The 26,844-nt window shown below is 38.9% G+C and overlaps 1 protein-coding gene across 1 annotated transcript; it reads right to left on the bottom strand.

Moving 5' to 3' along the window:
* Positions 1–12,851: 12,851 nt before the first annotated feature.
* LOC145157760 (putative receptor protein kinase ZmPK1) lies at positions 12,852–15,263 on the bottom strand. The gene has a single exon (XM_079076757.1). It carries the CDS (start codon positions 15,261–15,263, stop codon positions 12,852–12,854), a length of 2,412 nt encoding a protein of 803 aa, XP_078932883.1.
* Positions 15,264–26,844: the final 11,581 nt, after the last annotated feature.

The raw sequence follows: 26,844 nt of genomic DNA, 5'->3' as shown, positions 1-26,844 counted from the left end.
TGAGTATTAGCCCACACCATATAAATATAATAGCCCATGATTTAATTAGTCTTCCTTTTAATCACTAAATTAATTCATAATTAATTCAAGATTAAAACTAATTAAATAACATGACTTTATATTAATATATTATAACTTATAATATATTAATAAATCGTAAGTATACAATTCTCATAAAATTATCCATAAACAGTTTGGGTGAAGTGCAACCCAAATGGACCATGCCGGGTCGGGTCAAGTATATACCAAATAAGTTATGGACTTAGACACCTTATCCAACAGTCTCCCACTTGGATAAGTCTAATAACTGTATTTGCGTATGTTACTTCAGGAACCAACCAGCAATCGTAGCTCTCGAAAACTCTGTTGAACTATGAAGCGCCATTTTTGATAAGTGATCATATAATCCTCTGTTCTCATGATATCAGCCGGACAAATACATGGAACAACGTCGTACTTATTGTCCAGCAGTTTGTTTCTCGATTTCCGATTTGTTTGACAAAGAACTAAATTGAACACATCAATTAGGTTCTGACCAGGCCCGGTACACAGGTCAAAACAAAATCATCGAGGGGCCCAAATATCGCTTCTAATCCTCCAAGGACTAGAAGGAACAGATAAACTTCTACTCATATACTTGTTTCTACTACTTGTTGAATTATACACAAAGGCACGTTTTATAACATCAAGTTACTGATGCGTTTACGTGCAATCAATGCACAACCAACTCATAGGTAACAACTCATATCTCTAGGTTTGAAGACTTATATGATATTACCGTCTCACGATCACTCGAGATAAATTCCATGAAGTGATACAAGTGAGCGTGGGTTAATTCCAATACTCATAACTTATGAGTACTCATGAATGTTGTAGCAACCATTGCTATGTCTAAACACGTTTAGCCATCTACAAACTCGATTCATGATAGTCTTAATTAATACCTACTTCCAACATATGAACGACTGTGGAGTGTTTAAATAACTTAGTCATTCGGAAAGAATAACCTAGCTATTCTGGAAGTCAAAACATGCAAAGTGAAACACAATAATAATCGAATCCAATATGGTCTTAGAACCCTTTTGAATATAAATAAAACCACCTTTTATTTATCACCATATTGATTACACATTATTCATTGTATAATGTTTCAAATAATCAACTTAATACTTGAACAAAAACAACAGTCGTCCCATGCTCCTAGCAGGTACACTTTGTTTTTCTAAACAATAGTTATGCCATACTCCAAGTATGCACACTATGTTTGTCTATGATCTTTACTTTGTGAAATAGATCAATTGAACATGATTCCAATGATGCTCATTTCACAATCCCAAATCCTTATTGTAAATGTAAGAATTCCTAATTCCTACCATTTACCAAAAAACTGTTAGATTTTAAACTTATATGCACTGATCCTCTCGTAATGATTATGCACAAGGTCACCAAAACCTTGTCATCAGTCATTACAGAGGATTCCGAAGGAGATCAACTCTATGGAAACGAACTCTCATATTTAAAGTACATTGCTTTGAACATCCTTCTTGCATAAAAGTTTCTAACTTTCTCATAGATTCTTAATATCCAACTCCCAATATGGAAAATTTCCATATTCCTATTTTGATTATCATATCTGAACAAGAGCTACCTTTTTTCAGAATATATCCATATGGTCCTTCCAAAATTTAACACTATACTTCCAACTGTCCCTGAGCAACCAATCTTTGGTGAGCCTTAGATAGTCCTCGACAATTGCTTAATCATTTTAGTCTTATCCAATTCTAGACTTTTCCCTTCTTAATGCTCTGAGCATTTGGAAAATTTAGAAAGGATGAATATTATAGCACATGTGACCGATCCTATACCCGAAGCATATGGGACACGATTCACGATGTCTCACATAAAGACCTGATACTGGATCAGTCTTTTGCTACAATATTTTTTTTTTATTTTCCATGTTTTCAAAAATCGACTATGAAGAGGGATGTCGTGATCATAATCGAATTTGAGAACGCAATATATATAGAATTTCCTTATGTTGAGCCATTCCAACATAAAATTCATATATATATCCTTGACTAAAGATGATTAAAACTCAATCTAAGCTTTTAGAATTGAAATGAAGTATAATTTCCTCTCCCTTAATTATAGCAAAACAACTTTTTCAACCCCTACAACTTTACGAATTGAAACTTTTGTTTTTCTATAATTAACATTGCTAACTTGCAACACCAAACATAATAATCATGCTCCCACTAACATGATGATTATCAGCATAACACTTATGCTCCCACTAGCTCTGACATATTTCCAGAAATCAGCTGGACTTCTGAAATTTAGATTCGTACACCCTTTCTTAGATAGCTCACATGTGTGTCTAAACAATTTCCAGAACTATGAAAAGGGATGCCGTAATCATAGTCTTAATTGTTTAGACCTTTACCATTTCTCACAAGTCCAAGTTAGTGTGCCGGTTAACCACACACGCTCCACTAACGACTTTGAGAATGCAAACATCACAATTGCTATCTACTTAAAATCTTCTTAGTGAAAGCATTTCCTCACCATCATTTTCATGAATCGGAGAGAAACCTTATGACACTTAGATTTTATGGTGTATGAGTTCCTATCCATGTGAATTTGTCAAAACCATAATCACAAGACAAGGTTAGTAACAAATTCAGCCTTACATGGATTGAACTTGTTCAATCTTAATTTCTTGTCATCTGGTAGCACAAGGCCCACCAATGCTTCCAAGCTGTTATGCACACAGTTTAGAACTAACAGAACTCATATGCATAGTCAACTTAATAGGAACAGACACAGAAACAAGAATTATGTCAACTTAATAGGTTGCAAACCTTAAGTCGTGTGCTAGTGATAAAACTCAGGTTTTACTCTTGATTAAATCTTGAAATCCTTTCAGGATCTTTAAGACTCCCACTGTCCTCTTGACATATAAGTTTCCCTAGTCAAGAACCATTCCTTGACAAAAAAAATATTCAAGGGATAGTACGGATTCTTATCAAGACTAACACTTCATACAATTGGTCTTAATTGGTCTTTGTCTCATTCAAGACATCACAACTTACCAATTTCAAATGTACAAGAGTAGAAAACATTTTACACTACATTTGATAAGTGTTTTAAACCTTAATTTATGTCACTCAATGTTACAATCTTGGAGTATGACTCTAAGAGTTGTTTTGGAACGAAGTATGACTCATTATCTTGATTTTAACCATTCCAACAATTCATGACCCCTCTTCTTAGTCATAACAATGCACTAAGATGTCCTTAGAGTATGAATTTGTGATATGGTTTCATAATCAGTAAGATGATCATAAAAACATGATACTAAAGTACTCTCCCATCTTTTCAGATTTGAGAAACTTTTATCTCTCTGCCAAATTTGATTCTTCTCATCCGTTCTGCCATACATTGAAACTTTTCCAATGTTACAGAATTATACTTAACCTTATAAGTATAACCATATTTACTAATCTTTAGTAAATCATGACGAATTGATCTTTGTGGTGGACCTTGACCAGCACACTCCCAGTGTACCTAATTCCTTAGTCCTTCAATTGACTCACATATGCATGTGATCAATGAATTAGTCTCAATTTTACAAAGATGAAAATTCTCATTCATCATACAATACAGCTTGTATGATTCCAAGTTTCTGTCCAATTGAAGCTTCGGTGATGAGAACCTTTCCTCATTTGGTAAATTCAGACACTACCACAAATGAGAGAATCAAACTCATATTTCCAATATTACTAGAAACATACAAACATCAATTTTCCATAAATGCCATTGTAAGGGGATATAATTTAAAATAAACTAAACAAAACTTTTTTCTTTATAAAATGCGGAAAAATATTCCTTTCAATGCAATTTTAAATGAAAACTATGCTATTACATATTTCTTAGCAATCTATCATAACTTTTAAGTAGTGGCTCAAAAATCCGATCCTCGAACCATGCGATAGAAATCCATCTTCGTGATCAGATTCAACACACTCTTCTTTTAACCTTCCTTTTGCTCGATCCTGCTAAACATCAAGATGCAACCTAGTCACATCATGTAATAAGAATCAACAATTACGAACTTTAACAAAGTTAGATAGTGGACTTACCTGAAGCCGAGTCAAACATTTTGTCTCTACTTGCTTTCAAATATTTCAGGTATTCAGGGCAGCTTCGCTTCCAATGTCCCTTCTCATGACAATAAAAACATATAGACTCTTTGGGAATGGTACACGAGACAATCACAAACTTATCCTTTCCCTTTACCTTTTGGTCAACCGGGTTGACCAAGGCCGATCCCCTTCCATTGGGACGAGAAAGCTTTTCTGGACTTCCAATGTTACCGTTGTCCATGTCCCTGGAAGTTTGAGAAATAGATTTTCCATCAATGTTTGCTTGACCATTGCGCCAAATCATTGCTGATTCAGCAGCAACAAGCAAATAAGAAAGATCTATTAGGGTTATGTCAGGATCTGTCATATGGTAGTCTTTAATAAACTCACCATACGACTCAGGAAGTGACTGAAGAACCCAGTCAACAGCGAACTTCCTTGAAATAACAGCACCCAACATTCTCAACCTGTCTATGTGTGACTTCATTCTTAAGACATGAGTGCACACAGGTCTTCCATCTTTATGTTTCATTTCTAGTAGAGCTTGAGTGATCTTGAACCTTTCAAGTCTTTGGGCTTGTGGGTCAGGGAGAATAAATGGAGGAGGTGGGGGGAGTGAAGCATGATGTTGAGAGACATCATCTTCAAGAGGAAAGCTTGTTTTAAGCGATTTGGGAAGATCATAGTTGTCTAAACCAGACATCTACAATGGGAGAAAATCAAGTTAGTTGATTCAAGTCCTTAATATAACACCCAATATGAAATATTAAGGCTAGGACCCAACACAATATTTTATAACTTGGAAGAGGGATGCCGTAATCCAAACTATAAAATATTTGAAGGTAGGTGAAATGACGATTCACCAATTTCCACCATAAAAAACGAAATAATTTATTAGGTTTTAATTGGATTTGAAACTCCTAGATCTTTTGAGATTCATTGAACTTTTCAATGGCATGTTTCAATTTCGATTGTGCCCTTCAGGTTTTGTGACTGGGATGCCGAGGATCACAAAACAAGGTGTGAATAACCATGCAAACTCACTTGGTACCCTTAATATTATCACCTAATCGATGTGTTGGTTAACCACACACGCTCCACCGATTTATGATAAACATTAAGTCACCCTTTGTGATCCTTACTAGTCCAAGTTAGTGTGCCGGTTAACCACACACGCTCCACCAACGACTTGGTAAGGTACAAAGTGTGAATTTCATGGGTTAGCACCATATTCACATTTTCCTAAAGTAACTAAGATTGGGAATTTATAAAAGGTTTAGTTACTTTATAATATTCATTATACTTTTAATGAGAATTTAAAGTCATTGTCCTACCCGTTCGGCTAACGACCCTCCACCGATCAAGGAAGCGGTGGGTGAGAATGGATACCCATTAAGTTTCCATTTTATAGGCAACAACCTTATACCCCCTTATAGACCGGCTTCGTGAATGAGGCCTACTAACGGTAAAACGACTTGATCTTATACATATATATAATAATTAACCATTAATGTTATAAATAGTATAAGGGTTGAATTTTAACTTTTAAAACTCTAAGGGTTGGAATTAAAGTATATTAAAGTGTGTGTAACTTTACAGATTCCAAAAATTTGAGGGCAAGTTTTGTAACTATCCAAAACTTTTCATTTCATAACTTATGAATTAAAGGTTCATAAAAATGAAGACTCTTCATTTTATGTAACTTATGTGTTTTAAGTGTGTGTTTAAAAGAAGTGACCTTTGGATATCCATAACTTGAGGACAAATTATGGACTCCATTAAAACACACAAATGATCAAGAATTAATCCTAAACAATTCAGCAAATAATTCCTATCATCTTCTAAATTCATAAGAACATGAACATGATCATCAAAGTTTCAAGAATTATATGAACACATACAAAGCATGAAATTTCGATATAAGCTATTGTAAATGGATTAGAACTACCATTACACCAACTAAAACAAGTTTAAAAACACCAAAACAGTTTAGGGTAATGTTTCCAGTCCATTTCCAGCAGCAAAAGTCGAAAATCTGCATTCTGAGGCTCCTACTCGCCGAGTGCACGAACCTACTCGGCGAGTAGGATGAGTTTACACATAAACTCGGCGAGTCCCCCCATGGACTCGGCTAGTTCATCAGTCAGACAGCAAAAAATCGACTTTTTATCACTATTTTGCATCAAGTATCAAACAAACAAGCCTAGGCTCTGATACCATTGTTGGGTTTTGAGCATTCTAACACTTCCTAAGTGTACATGCAACCCTAATAAACCTTGGATCTATGTTTGTCTAAGGTACATGAAAAATATTAATTTCCAAGGTTTATAACCTATCTAGCATGGCATGGGGTACTTTTAAACATAAAAGGACTAGATGAATTACATACCTTTTGTTGATTGTTGATTCCTTGGAGTTTGAGAGCCAAGCACCAATAATGTGAATGCCTCAAAGGGAAATCACAAATCACCACAACATGAGCTTGTTTATATAGTGTGCATGGTTAGGGTGAAACCCTAATAACCCATGTCTTTTCCTTTCCAAGGATCCATGGGTTAAAAGCTCCATGGATCATCCATGGACTTCCACATAAGCTTAGCCCATTAACAAATGAGTATTAGCCCACACCATATAAATATAATAGCCCATGATTTAATTAGTCTTCCTTTTAATCACTAAATTAATTCAATATTAATTCAAGATTAAAACTAATTAAATAACACGACTTTATATTAATATATTATAACTTATAATATATTAATAAATCGTAAGTATACAATTCTCATAAAATTATCCATAAACAGTTTGGGTGAAGTGCAACCCAAATGGACCATGTCGGGTCGGGTCAAGTATATACCAAATAAGTTATGGACTTAGACACCTTATCCAACAGTATGTTGTACTAAAATACAACTGAGTACCCAACTCCTCATGAAACTTTCTCCAAAACCTAGAGGTGAAACGAACATCCCGGTCTGAAACCACCGAAAATAACACCCCGTGTCGAACTACCACCTCCTGAATGTAGATGTTAGCTAACTTCTCAACAGATATAATCTCGAAAATCGGTATGAAATGTGTAATATTGGTCAATCTATCAACAACGACCCAGATAGAATCAACTCCACATGATGTCCCGGACAACTTTGTGATGAAATCCATAGTAATCTCTTCCCACTTCCACATGTGAATGGGTAATGGTTGCATCTTGTCGTTGTTGGATAAGGTGTCTAAGTCCGTAACTATATTTGACCCGATATGGCATGGTCCATTTGGGTTGCACTTCACCAAAACAATTTGTATGGATAATATTTTGAGAATAGTATATTTATGATTTATTAATATATTATAAGTTATAATATAATAATATGAAATCATATTATTTAATTAGTATTGATCAAGAATTAATTTGGAATTAATTTAGTGATCAAAAGAGACTAATTAAATATGGACTCTTATATATATATATATATATATATATATATATATATATATATATATATAGAATGGACCAATGTTCATTTAGGATGGGCTAAGCTTGCATGGATAGTCCATGGAGTTTTTAACCCATGTATCCTATGGAAATGAAAGGTCATGGGTATTAGAGTTTACATGGATGTAACCCTAATCCACCATACTATATAAAGAGGTCTTTGGCACATGAAATGGAACTAGTGTGTAAGTGAGAACAAGGGTGGGCCGATTTCTAGTGTGCATACTATTCTCTCAAGGTTTTCCAAGTTGTGAGGTGATTTGTGATTCCACTTGAGGCATCCACATTATTGGTGCTAGGCTCTCAAAATTCCAAGAAATCAACCACAAGAAAAAGTATGTCATTCTACTAGTTTTTTATGATTACAAGTACCCCATAACATCCTAGTTAGGATGAGAACCTTGGAAAATCAAATTTGCATGTATATTAGAGAAAACATAGATCCAGGGTTTCTAGGGTTGCATGTACACCATAGGAGTGTTAGAATGCTCAAAACCCATCAGTGGTATCAGAGCCTAGGCTTGTTTTCATTATACATAATGCAAATTGCTGAAAAAAGTCGAAATTATGCTCACTGTTCAGTGGACTCGCCGAGTCGAAGGGGGGAATCGACGAGTCCAAGTGAAAACTCATCCTACTCGTCGAGTAGGTTCATGCACTCGGCGAGTAGGATGCCCTGTGTGCAGATTTTCGAGTTTTGTTGCTGGAATTTGACTAGAATCATTACCCTAAACTGTTTTGGACTTATAAAATCTGTTTTTGATGTGTTAATGATTATGCTAATCCAATTTCAGTGATAATTATCAAAGTTTCAAGTTTTATATGTGCTTATATGATTCTTGAAAATTGTTGATATGTATGTTCATGCTTATGAGTTTTGGTAGATCATAGGAATTATTTGCAAATTGTTTGTTAGTGTAATTCTTGATTTAAATGCCAATTAATGGACTCGATAACTTGTCCTCAAGTTATGGAATTCCAAAAGTCTTTTATTTAAAACTATTAAGACTCATAAGTTATAGAAATGAAAAGTTTTTAAATAGTTTCAAAACTTGCCCTCAAGTTTTGGAATTTGTAAAGTCTCACACACACTTTAATTCCAAACCCTAGAGTTTTAAAAGTTAAAATTCAACCCTTATACTTTATAGTGTTATAAGTTAATAATATATATATGTATACAATCAAGTCAGTCTTGCCGTTAGTAGGCCTCATTCACGAAGTCGGTCTATAAGGGGGGTATAAGGTTGTTGCCTATAAAATGACAGCTTAATGGGTGTCCACTCTCACCCACCGCTTCCTTGGCTGGTGGAGGGTTATTAGCCGAACGGGTAGGACAAGGACTATAATTCTCATTAAAAGTATAATGATAATGATAAAGTAACTAAACCTTTTATAAATTCCCAATCTTAGTTACTTTAGGAAAATGTGAATTTGGTGCTAACCCATGAAATTACACTTTGTACCTTACCACGTCGTTAGTGGAGCGTGTGTGGTTAACCGGCACACTAACATTGACTAGTAAGTGTGGCAAAGGGTAACTTAATGTTTATCATAGATCGGTGGAGCACGTGTGGTTAACCGGCACATCGATTAGGTGATAAAAATTAAGGGTACCAAGTTAATTTGCATGGTTATTCACACCTTGTTTGTGATCCTCGGCATCCCAGTCACAAAAACCTTGGTCCTTGGTGTTGGGACGTCCTAAGTGGTTCATATCTCAGATCTAGGTCCTACGAAGGGTTATATGGCATAAAGGTGTGACATTATGACCATGAGAACCCCCCATGCATCTTGTAGACCTCATTTTGGGTCTTTTGAGCTTAAGGACCCATGCATGGACGTAAAGTTCTTAACTTTACGTGTTATATCAAACCTAAGAGGCCAGATCTACAATCTGGATGAGTGTTGCACAACAGAAAGTGAGTTATGGACTTGGACATAAGTCGACTTGACGAGTCGCTCATGGGACTCGGCGAGTCGGGGGTTTGGTTTCCCCAACCTTTTCTGATTCGAAGGGATCTAGATGAGTCCGGAAGGGGGACTCAACAAAATGGACGTAGTTATGGACCTGGAAACCATGGGACTCGGCGAGTGTATGAACACACTCGACAAGTCCAAGGCAATCTCCCAACCTATGAAGACGGACTCGACGAGTTGTTCATACAACTCGGCGAGTCGCAGACTAGTCACACTCATATGATGAAGATGAACTCGACGAGTTCAAGGATGAACTCGGCAAGCCAGATAAAGATAGTGTTGATGTTATGTTTGAAGAAGAACTCATCGAGTTCTTGCTAGACTCGACGAGTAGAGTCGAGGTTGGGAACAGATGAGAGAATAGGGACTCGACGAGTTGGTGAACCAAATCGGCGAGTCAGGTCAACTGGGTGTTGACTTTGACCAGGATGTTGACTTTAGTCAGGGGAAAAATGGTAATTTTACCCCGAGAGTAGTTATCAGTTTTTGACTAAGTACCTTTATGGAAATTTATAGCCGGAGAGTCGTCGGAACAGCAGACAGAGATTTCTCACCCAGAGTTGCAGCAGTCAGTCACACGAGGTGAGTCTCCTTCCAGTAGGAATAGGTTTACGACCACAATGCCGACCCGTTTAGATGGTAGTAGTTCCGGACTTCGGTCCGATGTCGGGGTGGTCCCGAGAAGTAGTATGTATGCTTGATGTCTTCGTGATTCATGCATGTTTATGATATGTGTTATATGTTCCGGACTTCGGTCCGATGCCGGGCAAGCCCAATGCAGTATGCGTGATTATGTTATATGTTCATGTTTATGTTACGTGCAGTTTATTCCGGACTTCGGTCCGATGCCGGGCGGGGCCCGATGCAGTGGGCGGGGCCCAAGTTATTCCGGACTTCGGTCTGATGCCGGGCGGGGCCCGATGCAGTCGGCAAGGCCCAGTATGTGTTATATGTGTTATTGTATGGTATGTGGTAGTTTGAGGGAGCTCACTAAGCTTCGTGCTTACAGTTTTCAGTTTTGGTTTCTGGTACTTCCACCAGCAAAGGGAAGGGCTCGGGATGATCGCATGACACACACCACAGTCTTCAGCCTGGGAGTTTTACTCTGATATTTCGATATGACATTTGACATGAGATTTGATATGTAATAGATATTATGAGATTTTGGAAACACATGGTTTATGATTTTTATACTTTGGCAATGAAATTATGGTTTTAATAATGCTTTAAAAACGAAATTTTGGGTTGTATTTCGGGGATGTTGCAATTAATTAAAAGCTAAGATCACAATTTTACCCCTATCTAGGTTTTTAAAATGATTGGTCCACATTTATGTATATAATAACACAATAATTACTTTAAATACATGAACTTATCTCTCTCTCTATATATATATATATATATATATATATATATATATATATATATATATATATATATATATATATATATATATTCTAACATTAATGAAGTGAATTTAATAAAATTTAGAAATATTAAACAACCATTTACTTTTACTTTCTATCCATATTACTATCTGTTTAAAACTGTGATAAGTCTTCTTAAATATCATTAGGAAAATAAAATGAATACTAGTAGTATAGTTAAATGGGTAACAATATGGACTTAAAAAGATATTTGATTTCTCTAAATTGTATTTAAACATTAAAACCTATTATTTCAACATATGTATGGGATGATTGACCGCAAGATATATTCCATGACTTATGTCGTATAATCTGAATATATCAAAAATATATATATATATATATATATATATATATATATATATATATATATATATATATATATGCCAAAATACTTAAAGTTCATGTATTTGAAACACCAATCACCCTTCAATTGCCTTTTAATAATGATTATAGTTATAACGCTTTTATAATTATATTAAATATTATTTTAATAATAAACCTCTTTATATTTCAACTAATTAACCATTATAACTCAAAAGTTTTTGTAATTTATGCTATATATATATATATATATATATATATATATATATATATATATATATATATATATATATATATATAGTTTATGGATGTGACTTAGATTGTTAGGATTTTAAAATTAAGATTAAGGAAAAAAGAGCTTAGGAAACAAAGATTTCTACTTCATGCGATAGAACCTGAGCAATAATATGGTTGTTTGATATGTATTTTTGTCAAATAGATTATTATTATGTATTTCTTTTTTTTTTCTTTTTTCATGTTAACTTCTTTTGATATTTACGTATTGTTTTATATTATTAGAGTTTATAATTTTGTTTTTCATTTTATGTTAAACTAATTAACTATTATAATTCAAAAGTTTTTGTAACTTATGGTACATTAATTGGTTACTTTAGAGTATATACAGGCGGATACATGATTTCATAGTAGGGTTATCATGGAAAATTTTAGTAGTGTCACGATAGAAGAAAAAAAATTTTGAATTTTTTTGAATTTTATGCACTGCGACCGAAAACCAAGCGTTGTCGGTGCCACTACAAGTACCATAGTAAAACCGCTTGTGAGAGTGTATATATAGGTCATGGATGTAGATTAGATTATTAGAATTTTAAGATAAGATTGGAGAAAAGAGGAGTTAAGAAGACACCGATTTCTACTTCATGAGATAGAACTTGAGCAACAATATGATTGTTTAATTCGCATTATCGTCAAAATAGATTATTATTATCTATTTCTTTCTTCATATGAAACTTCTTTTGTTTTTTACATATTGTTTTCAATTATTATTAGAGTTTATGTTTTTGTTTTTCATTTTAATATTGTTTCTTAATTCTCTAATTTGTAATTAAAACTTGTTGTTTGTTGTTGTTTCTATTATTAAAGTTTATTCTTTTGTTTTTTTATTTTAATATTATTTTTTAATTTTTTAATTTCCACTTGAAACTTATCTTTTGTTGTTGTTTTATAATTTATCAACAAAATTAATATCCAAAACAATCAAAATGTTTGCTAGGAAGTGATGGATGACTTTAATAATATATAAAGAATCACTAAATATTAGTAAGAAAGAGTTTCATGAAATGATTAATATAAAAAAATATTAAATCTAAATTAGTAATAATGATATAGATATCTCTAATACAATATATGTATTAATAATATAATTAGATTATTATAAACAATCGCAATATATTTTTCATTATTTTAATCATCATAGTTTTATTCCTGCGCAACGTGATCCTTTTGCCTAGTTATCTTATAATTGCACTAAAATAAGTTTGACAAATCGTCAATCGCTGGGTTGAGAAGGATATCGACCACTTGGCTTATTGAAGGTCTCGCATCCCTGTCTTCTTGAGCACAATGTAACGCAACTTTCACCAGATTAATTAACACTCTCATATCGTATTCACCACTAGTCCTACCATCAACAATTTCCTCGATCCAAGTTCCATTCTGGCTACTAATATGTTCATAAATCTTCTCCCTCACCCACTCGCCATGACTGCCATCACCAAGTTGCGATGGGCTCTTTCCAGTTATCATCTCCAGTACCACCACCCCATAACTGTACACATCAACCTTTGAGGTAATCGGAAGATTAAAAACCCATTCTGGAGCCATGTAACCTCGTGTACCTCGAACCTTGGAAAAGCTTGGATTTTCGATTGAACCTCTATCAAACAGCTTAGACAGCCCGAAATCCGCCACCTTTGGACAATAATTAGCATCCAATAAAATGTTATCGGGTTTGACATCACAATGCAAAACCCATTCCAAGCACTCTTCGTGTAAATAAGCAAGCCCTTTTGCAATACCAATTGCTATTTCTAGCTTCTTCCCCCAATCAAGTTTGTTGGAATTTAGGCATGTTGCCAACGACCCATTCTCCATATACTCATAAACCACAAGCCTATGTTTCCCTTCAATGCAATACCCCAATGTCTCCATCAGATTCATGTGATTGAGCCTACCAATTGTGCTTATTTCTGCTTGAAACTCAGCTTCTCCTTGGTGAATATAAACTTCCTTGAGCATCTTTATTCCTGCGGGTCTTTCATCCAACAATTTGCCTTTATAGACGACACCTGAACCACCTTTACCTATCTCTTCTTTGAAGTTCCTTGTTGCGGTTTTCAGCTCAGCGTATGTGAATCTTTTAATCCCTGATGCTATCTGGAAGTAACTTGTTGTAGACGAGTCTTTGAGAGTGATATAAAAGAAAATGAGTACAAATAGGAACTCAAGGAGTCCGATTCCATACCCAAACCATAACAAGATTTTCAAAAAACTATTTCCATGTTTCCCCTCATAAGACCTTTGAATAGACATGATTTGATTCTCTGGACAACTTAAGCTGGATCCGTTGACGAATGTTTGCTGAACTGATGATACCAAATCTTTTGGTAGCTTAATATACATTGAACTCCTGAATGCTAATTGATATCCATTGTATAACAGATTCTTCAAGGAACAACTATAGTAACCTTTATCGGTGAATGATTTGTATTGGAACCCTTTGCAGTTACAGTCTTTCAAGCAGATTCGTTTGCAAGCGTCAAGAGTCCTATTCTCAAGATACCTGATATCGAAACCATAAAACTTCACAAATGGAAGCTCAACGTAATCTTCTGAAACCTGTTTGCATGGTTTAAATATGGGTGCGCAACCGTAGGTCCAATCGGTCTGATTCTTCTTCTTATACCCATGTACACAGACACATTTCCTGCCTGTTTCTTGAGAATAAGTACAAACACTGTTTGGTCCACATACGCCATGTATCTTGCAAGGATTGGAGAAAGCTTGCCACTGAACCTCCCACTTCTTTCCTTCTTTTTGATCAACAAGACTATAAACCCTAAAATTTCCATCAGAGTCAAGCTTCATTATTCTGTGGCGTCTCATCCCAAAATCCGAGACAAAGAAATGGAAATCGTCAGATGACTTGAAATGGCCTTGAGAATTCAGTTTTGCAATTCTACTGTTATTATAAGTGGATCTCCCGGCTTTCCAAGGTACCGAATATGGTTTAGGCCAGTAAACACTTGTTATTTCGGGATTTTTGTAGAGAAGACTAAGAATGTTGTTGGTCTCAAAATAGAGCTTAAAGAATCCAGAAGAAAAATTGGATGTACTTCTTGAAGAAACCAGCTCAGAGTTTTTGGTGAAGAGTTGATCTGGTAAAAGCGTATCAGTTGGATGATCAAAGCTTTGCCAAAGCAGGTTTTGATCTCCATCGAGCTGGCGTAGAACTAGATTTCCGGTGTCTTCAAGTTGTAAAGTGAGTGAACCACTAACAGATTTGGTTTCTGTTGACCAAACAATAGACTGGTCTGCATCTTGTAAAACAAGATTACCATCGTCGAGGAAAAGTTTGGAGTGCTTTCCATTTACTGGTGTGTCTCTGTTTGCCATCCAAACTACTGTGGGATTCACGTTTTGCGACTGAGGACCAATCAACCAAATCGAAAAACAATAAGCGTTGATTCCCACCTCGTAAAATCCCGCAGTGAAAAGGCTGTTAGGAGAAACCAGATTATCATTTTTGCGATCAACAGATATTGATGAGCCTTTAGGAATAGCATGTCCAGGCGAAGAAATAGAAGATGAATACGTAAGGGTGGAATTGTATAAAACTATCAGAACTGGAATATGAAAAAACAATGACGTTATACCCATTAAAGTATATATGTTTTTGTTTTGTCGGAACGAGTACTAGAAAGTTGAAAAGAAAGAAACAGTAGTAAACACAAAGGATTGAAACACCTCACTTATCTGAATTGGGTTCTTGATGCATCATGCATGAAGCATACGTGAACAAGCAAATGTATATTTTAGTTTTTAGGAGTAATCATGAATCTATTTATACCAACTAGCATCTCATATTGCCATTTATTTACCCCTAGACTCTGTTTAACGTAAAAAAAAAACCCAAAATTTTGAGCACGAATCTTCTTTACTCGGGTCAAAGTGCCACTTTCGACACGTCACCTTGAGAGCATACATGACCAGAAGTGGATTACGATTTACGGTAGCTTTTTGAACCTTCAAAATGCCATTTTCAACACGTTATATTTATAGAATGTTTGATGACGTGTAAGCATTTGGTTATAAAATTTTGAAAACTATTTTATAAAATTAATTTATTTAAATTGCATTTTGCTGCAGCAATGTGCAGATGATAAAAACAGTACATATGTTAAAAAAACAAACATGTTTCTTATTACAGACTCTAACCTTAGATTGTGTGTTTTGATATATATATATATATATATATATATATATATATATATATATATATATATATATATATATATATATATTGCAACATCCGGATTTTCAGGCATTATGTTTTGATCATTTATTTTGAGTTAAAGAGAGGGACTCGACGAGTTGACACTTAGACTCGTCGAGTAGGATCGCAATTGCTGACTGGATTAATGAATGGAGTCGACGAGTCGGAAAGGGTGGACTCGACGAGTCCGCGCTGTGGGCTGAAACCCTAAATCCTCGGGCCTGCACCCTATTTAAAGGACCTTATGACCCTTATTTGCGGCTACCTTCGTCTTTGAGAGTACCAGAGCATCTGTGAGTCTTGTGAGTGAGAAAGAAGGCTATTGTTCACCATTTCTTGTGTGTTTTAGCAAGAAGGAAGGATGAAGGACAAGCTAGGCGGGTTGGGGAGCTTGGATCTACTTCCATTTGATCAGAGGAAGCTGTTGGAGGTATCAATTTGTGCTTATTCTCGTATTTATAATAATTTAGTTGAATCTAGGGTTTCTTTATACATTATTTAGCTTGAATCTGGAGTGTGTGAGGTACCAAGGTGAAATGATTCTTAGATCTGGATCTTAAGAGGTCCAGAGAGCCCCTATCACTCTACTTTATGCCATTCCTTTGAGGTTATGAGCCTAGGTGGCCATTTTAGTAGTTATTTCACCAAAAGAAGCCTTGGGTGCGTTGCATGTGAGTCAAGATTCGACCTTTACGTGGTTATTGGTCGTGGGGAAGTCACATCTATAGTTTTGAGAAGCAGATCTGACCTGAGAAGGCCATTTGAGTGTTGTCATGGGAGCAACTCGCCGAGTTCATAAGTGGACTCGACGAGTCGAGTCGGGGTTGCCCCGCGATTCGTTGCAGAGAAACCCGGCGAGTGGAGGAGGGACTCGACGTGCCAAGTGAGGCTTAAAAGGATTCAGAGGACCCGCGTGGACTCGCCGAGTCGCCGAGATGCACTCGACGAGTCTGGTCAAAGTTTGACCGTTGACTAGAGTTGACTTTGTTTACTTTTAGGGTTGAGTCAATGTTTAGACTTGTGAGCCATTGGAGGGGTAGAATGGTCTTTTACCCTTCTTAGAGAACTTAGAGATGGATTAGCCTAGTCTTTGAAAATCGTATTAATTAGAGTAATTATTTTATGTGATTAGGCGAAGGCTAGATCAGTATTTCCGAGTTCGAGGTTTATCGAGCTATCCGAGGTGAGTCTTCTCACTATACTTTACCTTGAGTGGTAAGTAGAGTTATGTGACAGAGTATCTTGTATGCTATGTATGTGATTTGTTGCACTGCATTATTTCTATGTGAATTGTGCTGTGTGTATTCCAGAGTTTACAGAGTGAGGACCGGAAGGTCCACAGAGTTAGGACCAGAGGGTCCACAGAGTTAGGGCCAGAGGACCCACAGAGTTATAGCCTCGAGTGGCTAATATGTGTTATATGTGGTATTTTGGGGAACTCACTAAGCATTTATGCTTACAGTGTTTTGTGTTATGTGTTTCAGGTACCAGTGAGGATCGCAGGAAGGCGCCGACATGATCAGTACACACTTGAGGAGTTTTCATGTATTGTGATCTTCGGATAAATTTTATGGGTTTGATATGTGATACATGGAGATTGATAATATTTATGAATGAAATTATATTTTTACAAGTGAAAAATTGTTTTGGAATTTACGATGTTACAAGTTGGTATCAGAGCCTTGGTTTGAGGGATTCGGATGCACCTTCGGGCGCATTTGAACTCAAACTGAGTGTTGGGTATTATTGTGTTGCGTCATGGGCTTGTTTTGTATATCCGGATTGGGCCTGTCCATCCATGATTATCTAGTAGGGTTAGAGTATATATAGTGCATGCATGTATGCATTAGTTAAGGTTCGTGAGTATCATTATAGTTTTGTAACCCTAAGCACCTCTACAGTCGAAGTTCTTAATCGAGCTCTTCTGAGGTGTTAAAGCATTAATCATACGACATATTTAAAGCCATTCTTGTGTTCATACTTACGTTCTTAATTGTTTGCCTGTATAGAATCTATCGATCCTAATAGAACTTTGTTCTAACACTGAGGATTTGAGAAACTTTTCGAAATAAAACAAATTTTTTGTAAAGGAATAAAAGGTTTTGAAAAGAGCATAGCAGAGCAGTGTGTACGATCAGCTAGCGCCCGAACGGTGATTTCCCTAAATACCCTTATATTATGTGTTATAAGATATGATATGATATGTTATGCATGCTAGAGTAGGCTAGGTATTCTTATTAGGACTAGAGTGGCCTGACTCATGATGCCTTAGCCTAGGGGTTTTGCTGCTGGGAGATGCTTGAGAATGAGTAGATAGCAGCAAGGAGCTTATGAGAGGTCTGCTAGAGAGTAACCTATGCATAGTGAGAGTAGAGTACTTGGGATTTGGGATCCTAGGAGGAGGACTTGGGGTGAATACTGATGCGGTGTGGACGGTAGTATTGGGCCCGTACTACTGAAGACATCGGATCAATGCGCAGTCCAAGTAAGAATCCTTAGGGTACAAAGGAACAAGTAGGGTTGAGTTGCCGAGTGTGAGTATGCTCAAGCGAGTCTCTGATATTTCTTACGTTGTATTTCAGAGACATCATGGTTGGGACACGCCACAGACCAGAGACCAGCGGTGTGAGTGACGAGGAGCTTCGTCAGATGATCCACGAGGAGGTGGTTGCGGCTATCCGTGCAGAGATTCCGGAGATGTTTGGGTCTATTAAGACCACATTGATTGAGACCTTTGATGAGAGATACGCAGCGACAACTGAGGCTGCAGCCGCTGCAGCTACCACAACTGTTGCTGCTGCTAGACCTCAGGGTGGTGATGCGTTGCTGTTCCGGTAGTTCAGCAACACGAAGCCACCAGAGTATGATGGGACGCAGGATCCGATTGCTGCGATGAGTTGGGTTTCTGACATCGAGCGATGCTTGTATACGTGTTCTTGTCTGGAGCATCTGAGAGTTCGGTACGCACTGAACCAGCTTCGCTTGGGAGCGAAGGACTGGTGGAAGTTCGTGACAGCGCACTATACTTCTACAGAGCTTGCTGCAGTGACCTGGGAGAGGTTCGCCGCTATGTTCCGTGATGAGTACGTTCCCCCGGTGGAAAGGGAACGGTTGGCCCAGGAGTTCTTGACCCTAAAGCAGGGTACTGAGTCTGTTACTGTGATCACCAGGATGTTCCATGAGAGGGCGATGTTCTGCCCTGAGCACGTGTCTTCCGAGCAGGCACGCATGAGTCGGTATTTGAGCATTTTGAGGAGAGACATCCGCGAGTTCGTGGCGAACTCGTCGTATCGGACATTTACCGAGCTTCAGGCGAATGCTCGGAAGAGGGAGATAGATCTAGAGACTCAGGCTAGGGAGGAGGCGGAGTCTCAGGGGAGGGATCGGCGACCGACATAGTTCCAGCCGGCAGCCAAGCGGGCCCAGCCCGCCGATTCGAGATCAGGGAACCAGAAGGGCCGCACTTGTGGCAGGTGCGACAAGGGTCATGAGGGGATTTGTAGAGCAGGGTCTTACTACAAGTGTGGCAAGGAGGGGCACATGTCCAAGGATTGACCCAATGGGTTTGCAGTCCGTTTCCACTGCAACCAGACCGGACACCGGAAGGCCGAGTGTCCACAGATGCGGGGGTCACCACAGGGAGCATCGCAAGGATCTGCCCCTGCTACTGTACGAGCTACCGAGAGTCAGCGGGTGAAGGCCGAGGCACCGAAGGCACGAGGGAGAGCCTTCCAGTTGACAACAGAGGAGGTCCGCGCAGCGCCCGATGTCGTGGCTGGTATGTATTCTTTCATGTATTTATTTTGAGTTTGAGATATTGTGCTTAGATTATGATATGCGTAGGTACTTTTCTTGTGAGTTCTGTACCTGCCTTGGTGTTATTTGACTCGGGTGCGAGTCGATCTTTTGTATCATTAGCCTTTAGTCAGCACATCAGTATCCGTCGAGAGGCGTTGAGTCGACCTCTGCGAGTTTCCATAGCTGACGAGAGAGCGGTGTATGGCACTGATGTGATTCGAGGATGTGTACTCGAGATCTTCGGTGTTGAGTTTCCGATTGATTTGGTCCCGATTGCGATGGGAGATGTCTGTGTCATCGTGGGCATGGACTGGTTGAGCAGATTTGGAGCGGTCATCGACTGCGAGCGACAGTTGGTGACCATACGAGACCCTAGTGGGGGAGTTCTTACGGTGTACGGCGAGGGTACCCGTTCTGGGTCAGCGTTTTGTTCGGCCGCTAGAGCGAGGCAGAGCCTACAGCAGGGCTGTAGTGGGTTTGTGGCTTATGTGATGGATACGAGGTTTGATGCGGAGAGGCCGAGATCGGTCGATGAGGTTCCGATAGTGTGTGAGTTCCCGGATGTTTTCCTCGAGGAGTTGTCGGGTGTGCCTCCCGAGAGGCAAGTAGAGTTCCGTATCGATTTGGTTCCGGGGGCAGCGCCTATCGCCAAGGCGCCCTATCGCCTTGCGCCACCAGAGATGCAGGAGTTATCCTCACAGCTTCAGGAGCTGTTGGGGAAAGGGTTTATTCGGCCGAGTAGCTCGCCATGGGGAGCGCCGCTCCTTTTTGTAAAGAAAAAGGATGGTTCACATCGGATGTGCATCAATTACCGGGAGTTGAACAAGTTAACGGTCAAGAACTGTTACTCCTTACCGAGGATCGATGATTTGTTCGATCAGTTGCAGGGAGCGTCTTGGTTCTCCAAGATCGATCTGAGGTCTGGATATCATCAAATGAGAGTGTGTGATGAGGATATCCAGAAGACGGCGTTCAGGACTCGTTATGGGCATTACGAGTTCGTGGTGATTCCTTTCGGGCTCACCAATGCGTCGGCGACGTTCATGGATCTCATAAACAGGGTGTGCAGACCGATGTTGGATCGTTCGGTGATAGTGTTCATTGATGATATATTGGTGTATTCGAGGTCCAGGGAGCAGCATGAGGAGCATTTGAGAGAGATCCTTGGAGTTCTGAGATCGGAGAGGCTTTACGCCAAATTCTCCAAGTGTGATTTCTGGTTACGAGAGGTCCAGTTCCTCGGACATCTCGTTAACCAGAATGGGATATTGGTCGATCCGGCCAAGATTGAGGCGGTGATGAGTTGGGAGGTGCCGAGATCCCCCACCGAGATCAGGAGTTTTCTGGGGTTGGTCGGCTATTATAGGAGATTTATTAAAGATTTCTCCAAGATTGTTGTTCCTCTCACCAGGTTGACCCGGAAGGGCGTGGCTTTTAGTTGAGGCCCAGAGCAGCAGGCCTCCTTTGAGACACTTCGCCAGAGATTATGCGAAGCCCCGGTGTTAGCCCTTCCGGAGGGGATGGAGGATTTTGTAGTGTATTGTGACGCGTCGATATCGGGATTGGGTACGGTGCTGATGCAGAGAGGGCATGTGATAGCATACGCATCGAGGCAGCTGAAGCCTCATGAGGCGACGTATCCTACTCACAATCTGGAGTTGGGGGCTGTGGTATTCGCCCTCAAGATCTGGCGTCACTATCTGTATGGGGTCCGGTGTACCATATACACGGATCACAAGAGCTTGAAGTATTTGATGGATCAGCCCAACCTGAATATGCGCCAGAGGAGATGGTTGGATGTGGTAAAGGATTATGAGTGTGAGACCCTGTACCACCCGGGCAAGGCTAACGTGGTAGCCGATGCCCTGAGTCGTAGGGCGGAGAGTGCCCCGATACGTGATGTTTGTTTGAGGTTGACCGTGATGACTCCGGTGTTAGACACCATTCGGGAGGCTCAGGTTGAGGCCATGAGGCCGGAGAACCGCAAGAGAGAGTGGGTGATCGGGCAGGTGTCTGAGTTCGTTGCCGATAGCCGAGGGCTTATGACCTTTCAGGGCCGAATTTGGGTGCCATTTGAGGGCGGGGCACGTACCATTCTGATGGAGGAGGTGCACAGATCGAGGTTATCGATCCATCCCGGGGCCACTAAGATGTATTTGGACCTGAAGAGAGACTATTGGTGGCCCTGTATGAAGAGGGATGTTGCGTGGTTCGTGGAGAGGTGCTTGACCTGTCGCAGGGTTAAGGCCGAGCACCAGTGTCCGCATGGCAAGTTGCAGCCACTTGAGGTACCCCAGTGGAAGTGGGAACAGATTTCCATGGATTTTATCACCAAATTGCCGAGGACTGCGAGGGGTGTCGATGCAATTTAGGTGATCGTTGACCGGCTGACGAAGAGCGCTAATTTCCTTGCCATCAGTGAGAGCTCTTCCGCTGAGAGGCTGGCAGAATTGTATGTGAGAGAGGTGGTATCACGGCATGGAGTACCGATCTCGATTGTGTCAGATCGAGATGTGCGATTCACTTCCAGGTTCTGGAAGAAATTACATGAGGAGTTGGATACGAGGCTGCATTTCAGTACCGCATACCACCCACAGACGGACGGACAGAGTGAGCGACGATTCAGACGCTCGAGGACATGTTTCGAGCATGTGTATTGGACTTTGGAGGAAGTTGGGACACGTATTTGCCGTTGGCTGAGTTTTCTTATAACAACAGCCACCATTCGAGTATCGGTATGCCTCCCTTTGAGTTACTGTATGGGAGGAGGTGTCGGACTCCTATCTGCTGGGGAGAGGTCGGGCAGCAAGTGTTGGGTAGCACTGAGTTAGTGCTTCAGACGACAGAGCAGATACAGCAGGTCAGGCAGAGGTTGTTGACAGCTCAGAGTCGCCAGAAGAGTTATGCGGATAGGCGACGATCTGAGCTGGAGTTTCAGGTGGGAGATTTCGTACTCCTGAAGGTATCTCCTTGGAAAGGAGTGACCCGATTCAGGAAGAGGAGCAAGCTGCGGCCCCGGTACATTGGTCCGTTCAAGGTGATCGCCAGGGTGGGCAGGGTAGCATATCGTTTGGAGCTACCTGTGGAGTTGGGTCAGATTCATGATACCTTCCACGTGTCTCAGCTGATGAAGTGTATAGCCGACGAGTCGGCGGTGGTGTCTTTGGAGGATATTTAGGTGAATGCGAGCCTGAATTATGTTGAGAGGCCAGTTGCGATTATGGATCGGAAGATCAAAGTTCTGAGGAACAAGGAGGTGCCCCTCGTTCAAGTCCAGTAGCAACATCGGAGGGGGTCCGAGCTGACTTGGGAGCCGGAATTAGAGATGCGGGAGCAGCATCCAGAGTTGCTTGCAGGGCAAGACTTCGAGGGTGAAATCTGATTCTAGTGAGGGAGAATTGTAACATCCGGATTTCCAGGTATTATGTTTTGATCATTTATTTTGAGTTAAAGAGAGGGACTCGACGAGTTGACGCTTAGACTCGTCGAGTAGGATCGCGATTGCTGACTGGATTAATGAATGAACTCGACGAGTCGGAAAGGGTGGACTCGACGAGTCCGCGCTGTGGGCTGAAACCCTAAATCCCCGGGCCTGCACCCTATTTAAAGGACCTTATGGCCCTTATTTGCGGCTACGTTCGTCTTTGAGAGTACCAGAGCATCTGTGAGTCTTGTGAGTGAGAAAGAAGGCCATTGTTCACAATTTCTTGTGTGTTTTAGCAAGAAGGAAGGAGGAAGGACAAGCTAGGCGGGTTGGGGAGCTTGGATCTACTTCCATTTGATCAGAGGAAGCTGTTGGAGGTATCAATCTGTGCTTATTCTCGTATTTATGATAATTTAGTTGAATCTAAGGTTTCTTTATGCATTATTTAGCTTGAATCTGGAGTGTGTGAGGTCCCAAGGTGAAATGATTCTTAAATCTGGACCTTAAGAGGTCCAGAGAGCCCCTATCACTCTGCTTTATCCCATTCCTTTGAGGTTATGAGCCTAGGTGGCCATTTTAGTAGTTATTTCACCAAAAGAAGCCTTGGGTGCGTTGCATGTGAGTCAAGATTCGACCTTTACGTGGTTATTGGTCGTGGGGAAGTCAGATCTATAGTTTTGAGAAGCAGATCTGACCTCAGAAGGCCATTTGAGTGTTGTCATGGGAGCAACTCGCCGAGTTCATAAGTGGACTCAACGAATCGAGTCGGGGTTGATCCGCGATTCGTTGCAGAGAAACCCGACGAGTGGAGGAGGGACTCGACGTGCCAAGTGAGGCTTAGAAGGATTCAGAGGACCCGCGTGGACTCGCCGAGTCGCCCGGATGCACTCGACGAGTCTGGTCAAAGTTTGACCGTTGACTAGAGTTGACTTCGTTGACTTTTAGGGTTGAGTCAATGTTTGGACTTGTGAGCCATTGGAGGGGTAGAATGGTCTTTTACCCTTCTTAGAGAACTTAGAGAGGGACTAGACTAGTCTTTGAAAATCGTATTAATTAGAGTAATTATTTTATGTGATTAGGCGAAGGCTAGATCAGTATTTCCGAGTTCGAGGTTTACCGAGCTATCCGAGGTGAGTCTTCTCACTATACTTTACCTTGAGTGGTAAGTAGAGTTATGTGACAGAGTATCTTGTATGCTATGTATGTGATGTGTTGCACTGCAGTATTTCTATGTGAATTGTGCTGTGTGTATTCCAGAGTTTACAGAGTAAGGACCGGAAGGTCCAAAGAGTTAGGACCAGAGGGTCCACAGAGTTAGGGCCAGGGGGCCCACAGAGTTATAACCTCGAGTGGCTAATATGTGTTATATGTGATATTTTGGTGAACTCACTAAGCATTTATGCTTACAATGTTTTGTCTTATGTGTTTCAGGTACCAGTGAGGATCGCGGGAATGCGTCGACATGATCAGTACACACTTGAGGAGTTTTCATGTATTGCGATCTTGGGATAAATTTTATAGGTTTGATATGTGGTACATGGAGATTGATAATATTTAAGAATGAAATTATATTTTTACAAGTGAAAAATTGTTTTGGAATTTACGATGTTATATATATATATATATATATATATATATATATATATATATATATATATATATATATATATATATATATATATATATATATATATGGTGGTAAATTTGTAAAAAAAAAGTTGTACAAGTTGTCACAAATCTATTTGCCAACGATCCACTTCCTCGACGTTTACTTTTTTCGAATTTAACCATCGGTGGAAACCCACCACTGGTAACTTAGCGTCAGTAAAATTAAGGGTGGGTGTGGTGTTCACTGCCAGTAAAAGGAGTCCACGTTGGACTACCGTCGGTGAAAATGCCTTCAAACCCAGTATCCAAAGTACATTATATTATTATACGGAGTATTATGGAGTTTTCTTCTGATATGATGTTGTCTTTTTTATTTTTTTGATTATATTATTTTTTGTTTTTAATATTTTTTAATAATCACCTACTATTGTTATAACATTAAAAATATTTTTGTTCGCTAGGACTTTGTGTTTGTTTTATTTTTTCGTTAAGACTATTACTGTATTATTTTTTTCGTTCCATGTATTGTTTTTTCTGTTTGATTATCCTTATGTTATTTTTTTTGTTTCGACTATATTTGCGTTGTTTTTTTTCCGGTTGATTATCTCATTTTTTTCGTTCGTACTGTCCATCTGTTATTTTTTTCATACGGACTATTTTTGTGTTATTTTTCATTCTGACTATATATGTGTTATTTTTCGTTCGGATTGTCATTGTGTATTTTTTTAATTCAAACTATTTGGCGTTATTATTTAGTTGTGTTTTTTGTAGCCGTTAAATAAAACTCACACACAGACATACATATAATTGTTTGTAATTTTTTTTAAACAAAAAAAAATAATAACACACGGTTAGTCCGAATGAAAAAAAATAATACATAGTTAGTCCAAACGAAAAAAAAATAATACACAGATAGTCGGAACAAAAAATAACATATAGATAATCTGAACAAAAAAAGAACATATGAATATTCCGACCGAAAAAAAAATATAACACAACGATAGTTGGTACGAAAAATAAAAATACAACTATATATAAAAAATGTTTTAATAAAATACAAATAGTTAAAAAAAATAACATAATTAATTAAAATAATACTAGTAATATATAATAATAAAACAAAAGACACCAAAAAACAAAAGAAAAAAAAATAAACACAAAAATAAGAGAAACACAAAACAACAAATCAAAATGGTTTAATTTATTTCAAATTAGGAGAAGTTTTTATTTAACTAAAATTAAAGGGTATACAAAACAACACACTATATTTTATACGATATTGAGCGTTTTTGGCAAAAATAGCTGGTAGCGGTTAGTTTGTAACGGGTGGCGGGTAGCTTGTAGCGGATAGCGTTTTGTTAAACGCTACGTGAAGTAACATTTGGATTTGGAGCGTTTTGTTTAAACTAAACGCTAGGAGTTTGTAGTGACAAACGAGACTTTCCGTTGAAAATTGAGCGTTTTGTCAAACGCTAGAAGCTAGAATCTCTCAAACAGTTCCAAACGCTTCGTGTTGAATACGTCCGTTAATTTCAGACTCGACTTATGAACATTGTGTATAATGTAGCCGATGGTTTTCTGGTTTTGCTAGTACAACTGGTTTTCAGTTTCTCGACTTGGAGATTGAATTGGGCTGGCTAAATTTTTGATACGTTCGTCTCTGTTGATCTTGGTTGTTAATGGCTTCCACGTTTTTGGGTAAATTGACTTCCCAATTTAATTCTTGCTTTCATGTTTCAGTTGATTTCGTTTGTTTAATCTGACATCTTTGGCTGCTATTTTAGGGTTTGTCTTCTTTCGTTTCTACTTTTGTGAAATATAAAAGTACTATTTTGTCTCTGTTGCTATGCAATTCTTTGTTTCTTACGGTCATGTCTTATTCAACTTTACTTCTATGTGTCTTCAATTGTCTGTATCTTTCTATATTAATTTTTTCTGCTAATCGTCTACAATTGTTTACAGGTTTTCAAGTTTCTTTTGTTTCTACTTCAACACCAGTGGCGGACCGTCTTAGGGGCTGGGGGACGCCATGGCCTCCCCGATTTTAGGCCTTCTAATGCTTGATATACATAATCAAATATTATAGTTGGAAAAATATATATATACTAGAATCACATCTTTGCCCCCCCCCCCCC

This window comes from Lactuca virosa, chromosome 2 (genome assembly GCF_052849685.1).
Source record: "Lactuca virosa cultivar CGN04683 chromosome 2, Lactuca_virosa_CGN04683_v6, whole genome shotgun sequence".
Classification (NCBI taxonomy): domain Eukaryota; kingdom Viridiplantae; phylum Streptophyta; class Magnoliopsida; order Asterales; family Asteraceae; genus Lactuca; species Lactuca virosa.
The sequence above is the reverse complement of the archived record's forward strand: the minus strand, read 5'-3'. Positions and strand labels throughout refer to the sequence as shown.